The sequence below is a fragment of the Dipteris shenzhenensis genome, chromosome 15 (assembly GCF_047967505.1).
Source record: "Dipteris shenzhenensis isolate YYH24624 ecotype China chromosome 15, Dip_SZ_1.0, whole genome shotgun sequence".
NCBI classification, from domain to species: Eukaryota; Viridiplantae; Streptophyta; class Polypodiopsida; order Gleicheniales; family Dipteridaceae; genus Dipteris; species Dipteris shenzhenensis.
In genome coordinates this window covers 43,202,229-43,216,270 of record NC_141610.1, presented here as the reverse complement: position 1 = coordinate 43,216,270, position 14,042 = coordinate 43,202,229, and the positions used below count along the sequence as shown (strand labels likewise).

The 14,042-nt window shown below is 41.3% G+C and overlaps 1 protein-coding gene across 2 annotated transcripts; it reads left to right on the top strand.

Annotated features, from left to right (window-relative positions):
• The first annotated feature begins 682 nt into the window (after positions 1-682).
• LOC147893847 (2-oxoglutarate (2OG) and Fe(II)-dependent oxygenase superfamily protein) lies at positions 683-13,590 on the top strand. 2 transcript variants are annotated; one of them, XM_087386183.1, is made up of 6 exons: positions 683-961; positions 11,557-11,610; positions 12,054-12,165; positions 12,393-12,424; positions 12,538-12,741; positions 12,836-13,590. In XM_087386183.1, the coding sequence occupies exons 1-6, from the start codon at positions 806-808 to the stop codon at positions 13,220-13,222; spliced, it is 945 nt and encodes a 314-aa protein (XP_087242309.1). In that variant the 5' UTR covers positions 683-805; the 3' UTR covers positions 13,223-13,590. The 2 variants fall into 2 exon arrangements, with proteins under 2 accessions (XP_087242309.1, XP_087242310.1); XM_087386184.1 differs by lacking the exon at positions 11,557-11,610 and having other exon boundaries at positions 12,836-13,587.
• Positions 13,591-14,042: the final 452 nt, after the last annotated feature.

The following is a 14,042-nucleotide window of genomic DNA, read 5'->3' as shown; positions in this document are numbered from 1 at the left end:
GAGACGATGATTTTGTTCTTTATTAATGAGTGCTCACTCCCTTAGCCTTCTGCTTTATAAAGGTGTAGTCAATGCAATCTCTTTACGTGTTGGATCTTTTTCGTATGTGGTCCTCCATCTTCTCTCCCTTTGTGAGCTCCTTTCTCCCAGTTGAGCACTTTCCCTAGATTCTAACATCATGAACTTTGCCTTCTGTCGTTGAAGGCATATTCCTTCATCTTGGCAATTAAAGTTGGATTTTAAATTTAAATTTCAAAAATGATAGAGCAATTTGATAAGATATTTATATATTTATATACACAAAATTAAGAAAAATATAAATTTGCCACTTATGATCCCCCCCCCCTCCTTGCCCTGCATCACACACACACGCACATAGAGAGCTCATGATATCGTAGTAAGAGCTGCTAGGGTTACACTTGAGGCTTTGGTCTGGCAGTGTTCTTAGTTCTTGCCATAGGAATTGAGAGTGAAGTTTGAATTTAAGTTTACTTATACAAGAAGTTTAGGAGAGTCTTTTTAGCCCCTCTTTTTAGCAAGTGTGCGTGCATGCATGCATGCTCTCGTGCGCGCGCACACCCACACACACACACATACACACATTGACCTAACTATATTTTTGCAAAATTTTGAAACAAATGATTGACTCCAAACAATGTTGACATTAATCATCATAGAACATTTTCCATTCATTGCCTCCCTTGTCTGATTCTATGTAGCAACCAAAGAGCAATTCACACGTTTGACCATAAGGTCCACAAATGAAGGTTTCTAAGGATACACCCGTGTGACAGTTTTGTAAAGAATGTTGCATTCCAGCGGGGAGGAGCTGTTGGACGAGGAGGCAGAGAAGGAAAAGATACTTCTGTCTTCGGTTTTTGGAGATTCCGACTCTGAGAGGGAAACTGATGGTGTCGATAGTCTGTTGGCAACAACAAGCTACAATAAAGACTTTGCAATAGTAAGTCACAATCATGAAAGTCGAGAGAGAGAGAGAGAGAGAGAGAGATTCTGATTGATTAATTTTTGGGACCACAACACGGTCTATGGGGCCGTAACGCTACAACTTAGGTCTCCGCCCGCTGGAAAAACCATTTCTCCTCTTTTTCATGATCGACTCGATTCTCGTCCTTTCTTTGGTTGAATTGGGGAGCTTATGGACAATATGTTGTCCTTGTCCAAGGAAATCAAAGGACAATAAGGAGGGATCCATAAAAGCATGCGGTTTTCACCGCATTCTCCAAGGAAATTAAAGAAGGTAGCTGAGAATAAGGAGGGATCCATACCGCACTCTCATGGCACATTTCGCGTTTCTTCTCTTGGATTACTACCAAATCAAGAGCAGAACCAGGGCTGAAGAACAATCCTTTTATCAAACTGCTTTGTTATTCCATAGGCGGACTTATCGAATTCTTCATCTCCCAGGATGTTATATTGATTGTCCTAATAAAAATTTACTCTGTAAGGGATAGCTGTGACTGCACAGCAAGATGGGTTGGCCACCTATAAAATAATAATGATGCTGATGATTCTATACGGAATGGATGATATGATGTGTCATAGCAAAACGTGGCTCTTTTTACGGAGTATTTTTAATAATGACTATGTAACATGCATGAGGCTGAACGCTCATATTCCTTAACAAAGAGGCTAGATCTGAGCTGACTGAAAGGCTATGGCTGGCTGTGGAAACTGGAGATGCTTGGATCCTTCATGGAGGGCTGATGGTCGTAGAGGCTGCTGGAGGAGTGCTGCTGCTGATGAGGCTGATACTGAAACTTAGAGATGACTAGAATGGAAGGAAGACGGGCCTTTTATAGGTTGAGACCTCGCCTGCCACGATCCATGACGTATTCCTTTTCTAAAGCGTTACACTTATGGATGGTTGGTTGAATGGACTTGTGAAAGTGTGTGCCCTTTTTACGGGAGGTTTTCCATGAGGCACAGCCCTTAAAAAGAGCTACAATCAAGAGCCACAACTCTTCCAAAGAGGCATATCCTTATGAAGAGGACAATTCTATGTATCAAATTGTAATGTACTCTCTCTCATATAGGGTTGCGCCCTTCACATGAGGTATACACCTCTTCATGCACACAACCTTTGGAGGCACGCACCTTTTCATGTGTGACTCTTCACTCTATATATGAGAGAGGCCTCATAGGGTTAAAGCCAGAGAAACCAAAATTTGGGTTGGATGTAGGGTTTATTAGTAGTCTAACCCAAAGCTCGCTCTGGCCAAGGTTAAGTTTCAACTAGCCTAGCATCGGTGATGGCCGAGGGTTAGGGCACAATCTAACCTAGAGTATGGATGGACCTAAGGTTGAGATTGGAGTGAGCATAGATGAGTTTAGACCTGGTGGATAGAGCAGATCCAAGAATGGCAAAGCTGATCCAGCTATTTTGGCAAAAGCTAGGCTTCAAGAAAAGCACATGACTTTATGGAAAGTGAGCTACTTTAGGCATGGCTACTAAAAGTTAGGGCCAAATGCTAAGTATAGCCGTGCTAAGTTTATAAATACAAGCCAAGGGCACAATCTTGAGGGACTCTAGGAGACGGGCATTTCCTAATGACATGGATCTATTGGCTTGGGAGTAGTAGCCTTGTTGAAGGGGCATGTGGCATGGAATGTAGGACCCGACCTTCACATGGGCTAGCTTCCACGGTGGTCTGGGTGGTTTTGAAACAATGAGCTTATGGCTGGGAGGTGAGCTCGATAGCTGAACCCCTTATGGGTTAGTTTTCCTTGTGTTGCTTGCTTCGCTCTATGATTAGATTAGTCATAGGATTCTAACTCAAGTAGATAGCCTAGGGCTGGGACCTAAAAGTATGTCTACATGTTGGTTCACACTTTGTTGTGGCAAGTAGGTGAGTCTATCGATTCTTGGTGTTGGATCTTGATACTTTTCTTCCTTGGAACCACTAGAAGATCACTTCTGTCGGTCACTAGTGCCTTGATAGGGTGCTTCTTTCTCATCCTTTGCCTTAGCCACTAGCCCACTACCTACCCACTAGCCCTTGTGGCTCATCAGAGCTCAAGTTCTCCAAATTGGGTCTTGTAAAAGACTCGATTTGATATTTTAGGATTTGGTCATCGTCAGCCTTATCTATACTTACGTCTTGGCCATTTTCAGTGTCTTTTAGTTGGCCACTCTTGATAGGTTAGCGCCTGGTATCACCTTGTAGGCTAGTGCTAGTTAGTGTGCCAGTGTGCTCCACCAGACCAACCAGGCCCACCTTCCCTCCTTGCCTTGGGCTACCCCCAGCCCTAGTCTTGGGCCCCAAACCAGGCCCATGTGCCTTCCAATCAGCTGCGAACCAGGGCTCCTCTTCCTGCTGCTGTTTCCGCCTTCTGCCAAGCCCTCTCAACCGTCCAGACCTGCTCCATTCAGCCCATAAACCTGTCCGCACAGTTGACGTGGCTGTCCGTACAGATCTTGTGGCCAGGCTAGGGTCTAGGATTAAATTAGGATTATTTCCACAGCTTATGCAACCAGAAAAGACAGTAGGCAGTGGTAGATGTGTAGAACAGCACGATTACAGTAAAATGCATGTGCTGAATCACCAAAATACCTGGCATCTTAGGTAGGACCATGGCTTGTGAAGGGCTGCACACCTTATTTCCACAGCTTATGCAACCAGAAAAGACAGTAGGCAGTGGTAGATGTGTAGAACAGCACGATTACAGTAAAATACATGTGCTGAATCCCCAAAATACCTGGCATCTTAGGTAGGACCATGGCTTGTGAGGGGCTGCACAAGCTACGGACTAGGAAAGTTATTCCTAGGCTAGGAGTCAAGTCCTAGTTGAGGTCAGCTCAGTCTCAGCCAAGAGCATGGGAGGGCCCCCTTTTTTAGGTGTGGGCCTGGCATCAATTTGGGATGGCCAGCCTATGATACTACGTGGCAACTTATGGCTCCCTTACTAAAGTACTCTTCAATTACAAAGCCATTTAAAAGGCCCACCATTCTAAAAACTAGCTAAGTAAATTTACCCTTTGTTACAGTCACCCTGGCCCAAAAGAAATTTGCCCTCAAATTTGCAATGGCTGTAACAAGGAATTACAATGATAGAAATGGAAAAGTAACTCATATATGGTCAAAACATGTTGTGACAGCAAGTCCAAATGACACAATCATCTCTGATACATGTAGGTCTGCAGCAACAATGATGGGAGTATAGAGAGCATTGCAATAACTGTAGGACTGAGATTTCAGAAAATCCATCCATCAGGCTGAGGCTCAAATCTGTCAAGAGATCAGCTGAGCAGATGTGGATATGGATACTGCTCTACTATTGATGATAGCTGCCAGAATGACTCATCATCAAGTAAGCCACTCCATTTAGTGTAATATTCAGTATAAGATCTGTTTCTGAGTATCCTGTCCTTGAATCCAATAATGCTTTCATGTATGTACTGAATTTGACCCTGCTCATCCATTGGAGGAAGCTCCTCTAAAACCTGATCAGTTGGACCCAAATACTTCTTTAAAAGGAAAATGTGAAATACATCATGTATCTTTGAGGAAGAGGGCAATTCCAGCCTATATGCCACTTCACCAATTTTTTGCAACATTTTGTAGGGACCATAATATCTGTGAGCCAATTTAACATTGGTATTCCCCTTGAGTGAGGCATATCTTGACTTGTGAAGTCTGAGAAAAACATAATCCCTAGCTTTAAATTCAAGCTTCCTCCTATGAGCATCAGCATAGGACTTCATACATGCTTAATTACTTAATTACGTCAAGAGGTAAGAAACTTACATGCACCATACATCCAGATGATAACTCTCGCTCGCGCTCGTCCCTTTATACCACAATAAACCATTAGACAACTTGTAGTGAGGATGGTCTTCACATGAAGGATTTTGTAGGTCCTGGAATAGGTTGCAAGATTTTGTTCATAAGGGCTTGGAAAGTGGCTGGGGCATTGGTGAGGCCAAATGCCATCACCTTGAACTGATACAACCCCCTTTCAGTTCTAAAAGCTGTCTTGGGTTCATCCTCCTCTCTCATCCTTATCTGATGAGAACCTGACCTAAGGTCTATCTTGGTGAAGATTGGGCTCCCTTCAATTCATCCAAGAAATCATTAATTCTAGGGATAGGAAACCTGTTCTTTATTGTCATCTTGTTGAGATCTCTGCAATCAATACACATCCTGTAGGATCCATCTTTCTTTTTCACCAAAAGGGCAGGTGAGGCAAAGGGGGATTGGCTGTGGGAGATGAAGTCTCTATCCAACAACTCTTTGACCTGCCTAGCCACCTCCTCTCTCTCCACTTTTGACAACCTGTAGGGAGCTTTATTGACTGGTTAAGAACCTGGTTCACGAGTGATGGAGTGGCCAATGTCCCTTCGAGGTGGGAGATGATGGGGCAGATCACATCTGAATATTGCTGTAACAGCTCCTGCATGTAGTGATCTTCAACCCACACATCTATTGTGCCTCCAGAGATATGCTATAGAATTAGGCCTGTGAGATTTCGGATGAAACCAAAGGGAAGCAAATACAAAATTGGCCCATGGCCATATATAATGCGATGTGCGACACCTCGATCGGTACCCTCACACTAACTCCAATCCTCCCTATGAGTTCCATCACCTGCACTCAAGCTGCCAGTTACATTAGTTATTAACAATCAATTGAACGAATCACCGAATCAACCGATCCCAACATAACGGTGCTCCAAGCATAATAATCAAGCACAACACCAATAACACTAGCGACATCAGTATTAACATGAAATCACCCACAATACCGATCATCTAGCATGGCAAAACACAAGCTAGTCAGGCGTCCCCAACTAATCACACAAAGTATCCACTAGGACCTCCCCCGCGTCCGGTGTGCTCCTATGGAGTACTTTGCCATAGTCACACTTGACTAAAATAATAATGTCCAGAGCAAGATATATCAGAAGTATAATTTCTGTAACATCCCTCTTGCTTGGATTGCAACTGACCTCAGTTGCGTGTTTGATTCTAGGAACTAATGAGGTCTGGAAAAGTTCGAAAGAACCGCTCAGGCATCCACTGAGCATCATCTCTCGGATGATTCTTAAATTTGAGCAAGTATTTAGTATAGACATTTTCTTTTCGGGTCGAGGTCCAAGTCGAGGTCTGTTGATGATCAATAATGCATTCAGGTTCTAGAATTTCTTCTGCATCAACAATCAATGGAGCCTCTTCATAAACATGATGAATAGGTAAAGGTCCTTTGAAGGGCTTTAAGAGGCTGATATGAAAAGCATTATGTATTTTTCCATTATCAGGTAATTCAAGCCTATAAGCTAGATCATTGATTTTTTGAATCACCTTGTCTACTATCATCCATATCATATCATTTTGATTCGCTGTAGTAGGAAAACCTATTATGAAATCCATGGATATTTGTTCCCAAGGTTGCGTAGGAATAGGCAAAGGCATTAGTAATCCTAGGGTCTTTTCTTTATAACTCTTGATCTTTTGACAAGTGATGCATTCGGCTACAAACTTAGCCAAATCTTTTCTTATAGTAGGCCAATGAAATTCCCTCGCTATCACTTGTAAAGTGGCAGTCACTCCCCTATGTCCCATATATGGTGGTTGATGCATTTCTTCCATTACAATTTGTCTAAAGGGTTGAGTGATGCATAATTTCTTTTGATAAAAGAGGTATCCATCATTGCATGAATAGTTCAACATAGGATTCCAATTATTATTCTCTTATTTGTTCCATATATCGGAAAAGTCTAGATCCTCTTGATAAGAATTCGTCATACCTTCTTCGAAAGGTTGAGTCTTTACAGTAGTGATGTGATTAATACTTGGCTTCTTGCTAAGAGCATCAACAACTACATTTTCTTTTCAAAGTTGATACTGAATCATGGGTTGAAAACTCTGTATAAATGATGCCCACTTGATGTGCCTATTGGATATTAGTGGCTGAGTCAACAAATGCTTGATACTTTGCTTATCGGTTTTGATAAGAAACTTAGCTCCCATCAAACAATGTTTCCACATTCGTAAGGCATGCACAACAACGGTTAACTCTTTATCATATGTGCTATAATTGCATTCCGCTGGTTTTAATTTTCGGCTCTCATATGCTATTGGATGTCCATCTTGCATAAGCATGGCTCCAATTTCATATCCACTAGCATCGGTTACAACTACAAAGAATGGTCTAGAGAAATCGGGTAGTTGCAACTCATGAGCTTGCGTGAGAGCTTCTTTCAAAGCTGTAACGTCCATAAGAAATGCTTAGCTTTTCTAAGAAGGTCTGTCAATGGATGTGTAATGTATGCGAAATTCTAGACAAACTTTTTGTAAAAGCTACACAATCCCAAGAATGATCTTAATTCATGTATATCTCGGGGTTTAGGCCATGTGACTATGCATTCAATCTTCTTTGGATCTACTCGAATCCAATCGGCAGATACAATGTGATCCAAATACTCTATCTGATCTTGGAAGAAACTACTCTTTTCAGGATTTATGTACAATTGATTTTCTTTCGAGAGTGAAAAGACTAGCTTCAGATGTTCCTTATGCTCCTGAATGTCTTTGCTAAACACCAGAATATCATCGAAAAATACTACCACACAATCTTGGTGTTTAAGAAAGATTCGGTTCATCATTCCACTAAAAGTAGCTGGAGCATTAGTTAGCCCAAAAGGCACAACTAGGAATTCATAATGTCTCGTTTGAGTTCTAAAGGCAGTCTTGTATATATCCTCTTCTATCACACGAACTTGATGATAGCCGGATTTGAGATCTATCTTATTGAAGACCTTGGCCCCTTTCAATTTATCCAAAAGATCATCAATCCTAGGGATTGGATATTTGTTCTTCACTGTGATTTTGTTTAGTGCACGATAGTCTATGCACATTCGATAGGTTCCATTTTTCTTTTTGACTAATAAGACAGGTGCTCCAAAGGAGAACTAGTGGGGCTTATCAATCCTTTCTCTATCAGTTCCTCCACTTGCTTTTGAATTTCTTTTTGCTCTAGCTGGTTGACTCTATACGGAGCTTTGCAAGGTGGAGTATTGCTCGGTAGGATTTCTATCCTATGATCTTCAGGTCGAGAATATGGTAGTCGAGGCGGTAAATCTTCTAAGAAACAATCAGAAAATGGAGAAAGAAACTTTTGGTGTGTAGGCTTAGTGTTTGGCTGAGTAGCCGTTACCGTATTCACCAAAATCAGATATGGCTTATCACGTTTCCTAATTGCTCTCTTTGCTTGTGTGTGGTTGATTAAAGGACTGATCTCAGGTTTCAAACCAAAAGGTAATTCTTTTTCACACAAATTCACCACTTAATCAATTGGAGAAGAAGAACACAATCATACCACGAAAACGACAGCAGACTGGGTATAATCTCCCCTCCCTAGATGAGTGGCTCACACTTCCTCATCTAGAGTATTTATGATATTTCATAAAAGCACTAAGGAGTCAAAATTATCCCTCTCTTCCAAAATGAGTGTTTTGCTTTACATAGCCATCTTAGGGCCCAAAATTGAATTATGTCAATTTTAAAATATATTGCTCAAACTTGCAATAATAAAGTAAATACAAAATTGGCCCATGGCCATATATAATGCGATGTGCGTCCCCAACTAACCACACAAAGTATCCACTAGGACCCTTGCCGCGTCCGGTGCGCTCCTATGGAGTACTTTGCCATAGTCACACTTGACTAAAATAGTAATGTCCAAAGCAAGATATATCAAAAGTATAATTTCCGTAACACTGGAACATTGTCAGCTCACTAGGGCAACTTAGAAGTACTGCTTGAAGCGAAATTCAGTGTCTGAAACACTGTTTGTACCCTCTTTATAATACTGTGAAGAGCAATTGTTAGATGCACTGTTTAGGGCTCAAAGCACTGTTTGGAACTAAACAATAATTATTACTGGCCAGGGCAGCAAGCTCACTGCCATGTGGCAATTGCACAGAGTTTACCCCCTCAATCTCCAACTTCAAGGGCTCAAATTATCAAAGTATACGGTAATTTGGGTTTAGGAAGGATAGTAGGAAGCAGAATAACTCCTGGAACTGAAAAGCCCCTAAATTTTTGAAAAACCATTACTGCTGTTAGCAAAAATTGTACCTGCTGGAACCAATTTTTGAGTAGAAATTTAGGGCAAATGACATCTGATCAACCTCAAACTTGGTACGGGTCTTGTAGCAGCTAGGGTGAAATATGTATGCCAAAAATCCAGATTTGGTAGAGAAAATGTCCAGATAGTAACAAGTTCTCACTTCTGCCTGTGTCACATAAACCATGGCAAATCTGATCCAACTGTGGGAATTTCGATGTAGTATCTTAGGGCTAGACCATTTGCGCTCAAAAAGATGTAAAAAATTTGTAATTTTGAGAAATGTGAAAATTTGGCCCTCTAGCAGCCTGACAGGTGGCAGAACAGGATGTAGGGCACTTTTGGCGATAGAGGAAGCCCTTGGGCTCAAGACAGGATGCACAATTTTCAGAACCGAATAACACGATTTCCCACAAAAAATCCTTAGAAAGTGCTCTGGTACCAATGTAGCTAAACCAGTCTACAGCTTACGAGTTTAACCTTATTTCCACAGCTTGTGTAACCAGAAAAGACAGTAGGCAGTAGTAGATGTGTAGAACAGGATGAATACAGTGAAACAAAGAAAGAACAGAGAACACACACTAGGGCACGGCTGGACCCCCCCCCCGAAGGTCTTCATTGCAATAGAATAAACTTTGTAAAACTGGCTCATAAAAGAGCATTAGGCTGAGTACAACTCTTGAATGAATCTAGAAGCACTAAGGCTCTTCTTTTATAGACTTGGCCTAGCAAAAAACTGGACCTGTTTTTCTAAAGCTACTTTTACAAAAGCTGAGCTTTCCTGCTTTTATCCCACCTTGGGGCAAATTTCTTAATCTTTTTAAGAAACCTGTGAGGGCCTCCTTAATGGCACCATCTTCTTGGTGTTTCTTGGCCTTGTGGGACTTGCTTTTTGGCACTTGCTCCATCATTTGGGAGACTTTTTGCACTCTTCCAAGTCCTACACAATCACCAACACTTTAACCCATTAAAGGTTAGCGAAATGCATGCATTCCTAGTTCTTGGACTAATCCTAGTCCCTTGTGGGCGTTCCCACAAGTTCTCTTTTACACAATGCAAAGCAAAAGTAAAAACAATAAAAATTATTCTAGTTAACCAAAGTCAACTTTCTTTGACCGTAGTCAATCTAATAAAGACTTTATTTCTTGGGAGAAATACCAATTAGTGACACACACCCCATAGAGAGGAATCAAATGCATCAATAATAGATTTGGGATATGTTCCAAAGACATTAGGACCCCCTACAAGACTTCAATCTGGCCCACATGAAGCTCAAACTACTCATTTTTGACACAGGACAGGATGGGACATAGCCTTTGGCAGTGTGATTTGGAGGCATGATAGACACCTCTAGTTCTCCCCGCCATGGGGGTATTTTCATGCTCATAGCCTTTTTTGGCTACTAGCAGACATTTATACATCTTTCTTTCTTTCTCTCGTTCTCTCTCTCATATCTATCTATCCCACCTCCTCCATAGTATGGGAGAACACAAGTGTGGCTTTGCACAAGGTAACTTTTTTTCCAACTTTGTCTTTGTTTCATGTCCTGTCCTAAAGACCCTCCTTCTAGACAGGCTAAGATAATTTGGATTGGGATTGGCGTAGATTTTCCTCTTCCCCTTTCTTCATTGCTTGGGGTTGTATGGCCTAGCTCTCCCTTACTGAGACTCAAATCTTTTATGAGAGTTAAAACTCCTCTCGGTCTGTCTCGGTGGCGGCCCAGGGTGTGCAGTTTTCTTTAGGCTTTCCCTTCACCCTTGCACATGCTTTAGTGGACACTTGCTAGAGATTGTAAGCTTCACTGCATGGCATGTTTGGAGATCAAGATGTATAAAGGCTATTGATGGCATCCAGGTCCAGCTCATTCCTTAGCCTGCATTTGGGCAGATGCTGTACACACTCGCATGGATATTTGGTCTAGGATGTAGGTTTCTTCTAGGTCAGCTTCATCTAGCAGGACAGTTTTTCTTAGAGCGTGGAGAGGTTGTCATCTCTTTTCTAAGATCATCACTGGATTGACGTGGCATTTCCAGGCACAGTCCGGGTTTTTATCTAGTTTTCATTTGTTTATACTTTTGTGAGTGGTATTTTACCACCGGATTTTCATGCCCTGCATGATGTATTTTTGCCTTGAGTTTCTTCTGTTGGTTATTTCTTTGTACTTGATAGATGTCTATTTCACGAAAACAAAGACCCTCCATCTTGTTGCCTTATTCTCTCTCTCTCTCTCCCCCCAAACACGCACACGCATATGTGTGTGTCTCTTTTCTCTCTCTTCCTTTAAAAAAAAAACGCAATTTGTAAGGTTGAATATATTGTACTCTTGTGAAGATTTAGCCTAAATATGTGGATGCACGCTTATGTACCACCAATTCATGTCAGCTAATAGAAAATTTCAAATTTGTTTCGTCCTTGTCATCCATGTTATGAGATGGAATTATAAACATGTGTGTCAATTCTTTTGGCACAGGTTTGCACTTCTCAACACCTGGACGGGAAGGACCTTGCAAATGTGCCTTGTAGTGTATGCCTACACCAAACTCTAGGTCACTATAATTTAGGGTATTCCGAGCCGCCTAGTAATTGAGAACAGGACATGGATCCTTGAGTGATAATGTTGATGGCTCATCAGATAGAGAGAGAGAGAGAGAGAGAGAGAGAGAGCATAGTTGTACTAAGCTTCTGTCACTTGTCTTGTTCTCATGTTTATACTTTAAAAAGATAAGACATTTTTGACTGGGAGCCATGATAATAAGGTTTCAGAGGTGTAAGAGCAGTAGTAAACAGTTTGAGTATACATATAGCTAGCTGTGGGGTTTACATAGTGGGCTATGGGTGCATGATTGCTATATGTGGCTGATTGTTATTTGTAAATAGAAGGTTTAAGTAGTGGGTTATTGTTATTTGTAAACCGAGCCATTTGCATTTTCAAGTTTGATAATGAACCATTGTATGATTTTAACATAGGCACATTCGGATTGTATCTGGGAAAGGATTGATGCAGTTCCAGGCCTTTGGTTGTGCAAAGGCTTCATGACTGACATAGGGCAGCGACATTTGTTAGCTGCAATTGAAGCAGGTTCCATATTTTTACCTCCTCTATGCTGTGAAAATTCTTAAGTTATGATTCTTTGGTTTCCAATAAGCTTCCATTTTGAATGACATCCTTCACTTTTTATGTCATGTTCTGTTTTGAGGTGGGTCTTATTTGACTTTTTGAATAACCAGATTTGTGTTTGTTCTTCATGTTTAAGTTTATATAAGTTTGTGTTGTTGTATGACGATTGTATCATTGCTTAATTGCAGAGGGATGGTTCACTGATAACATTCATAATCAGGTTGTTATTTTTTGAGCTACAACGCTTGAAAAGTTCATTAATGATCAAGACAAGTAAATGGCAATTGTGGTTTCCTTATGATTTGTTGCTAAGGATGTTGTGTATATCTCCAGGCCATGAGGTTTAAAGAATTACCAACGTGGGCATTGGAACTATCAAATCTAGTATACAATGCTACAAGTTTCTATGTTCTTGCAACCGATATCTTTCCATACTTTTCTGCGGATATAATATCTGACCTGCCCTTAAGCCTTGATATATTATGGAGAGTTCCTCTTTTTGATCAGATGATTGTCAATTGCTATCAGCCTGGTGAGGTATGCAGAATTTATTCTTTTGTTTCTCGTACTATAAGTTTTTTATAACAGAGGGGCAGTGTGTTCTGAAACTGTAGTGATGTGGAATGTGCAGGGTATATCTGCACATGTAGATCTACTTCAATTTGAAGATGGCATTGCAATTGTCTCTTTGGAATCTACATGTCTGATGCATTTTACACCTGTTCAGGCACCAAATTCGTCAAGGAATGAAGCAAAGTATTCACATGATAACCAAGCAGGGCATACTTTTGCTCACCTGAAGGAACATGCCCCTCAAAACCAGACTCTCACCACAAAGGTACCAATTTTACTAGAGCCTGGTGATCTTGTTCTATTATCTGGAGCTGCTCGCTATAATTGGATGCATGAAATCAACCGAAATGAAAGGTGCCAGATGTGGAATGGGGAAAAGATAACCCAGAAAAGGAGAATTTCAGTGACATTGCGTAGATTGAGGCAGTCAAACGAAGAACTGTAATAATGAAATTTCATCGGGCTCTAAGTCTTCATAGCTCTCCAAGGAAAGTGTAAGATTGGTATCCATTTCAAGAGAGTATCTGGGCACAAAGAGTCTTTATTAAAAGCAGTGCTTGGATCATTCTGTTCATCATGTATGAATCCTTAGGCTCATAATCTCCCTGTCTGTAAGAGACTCATATGTGATTTCTAGTCTTGCCCTTGGAAACTTGATACCCTGACAAGGTTCTGCTAGCACCCTTCCTACAGATATAATGTTTAGACTCATGCAACACCATAAGTGAACTAACTGACAAATGACAGAAAGATTGAGACTACACTCTGTAGGACGATGTATGGAAATTAAAGCAAGGCTTCCGGAACCACTCAATACAAAGCTGTTTGCAGAAGGTTTTGTATGTGTTCAACATTCAGCTGTTTGGCAAGCTTTTGCATGAGACATGGGCAAGAACAATGCTGTGACCCCAATACACTTAATAGTTGATATCTCGTTTGCTAGTGTGCGATGCCCCTAAATGAACTGACATAGTAGGGGTCTTATTAGCCAGTCTGTGAAAACCAACTGTTGGGGGCACCTTTCTTGAGGTATGGCTAGCCTTGCCTGGCCACGTGGTAGGCTGCCACCACTGGCCCAAGTAGTCCTGCCCTAACTCCCATGGCCATCTATCAGGCCCCAAAGTCTGCTCCTGACCATCGCCTTTTCCTACCTTTTTGCCTTTATTTACGGCCTTCCTAGCCCATGGATCCCATGCTGCACGTCCATATACCCTACTAGACACCTCTGTAGAAATATGTATCATGGTGCCTTTGCTCCAGGATTG

Excerpts from the sequence above, each read along its gene's own strand:
- LOC147893847 (XM_087386183.1), top strand. The coding sequence starts at position 806 with ATGTTGCATTCCAGCGGGGAGGAGCTGTTGGACGAGGAGGCAGAGAAG. Across the intron at positions 11,611-12,053 it reads TTGCAAATGTGCCTTGTAGT|GCACATTCGGATTGTATCTG; the intron begins GTATGCCTACAC and ends ATTTTAACATAG. Across the intron at positions 12,166-12,392 it reads GTTAGCTGCAATTGAAGCAG|AGGGATGGTTCACTGATAAC; the intron begins GTTCCATATTTT and ends GCTTAATTGCAG.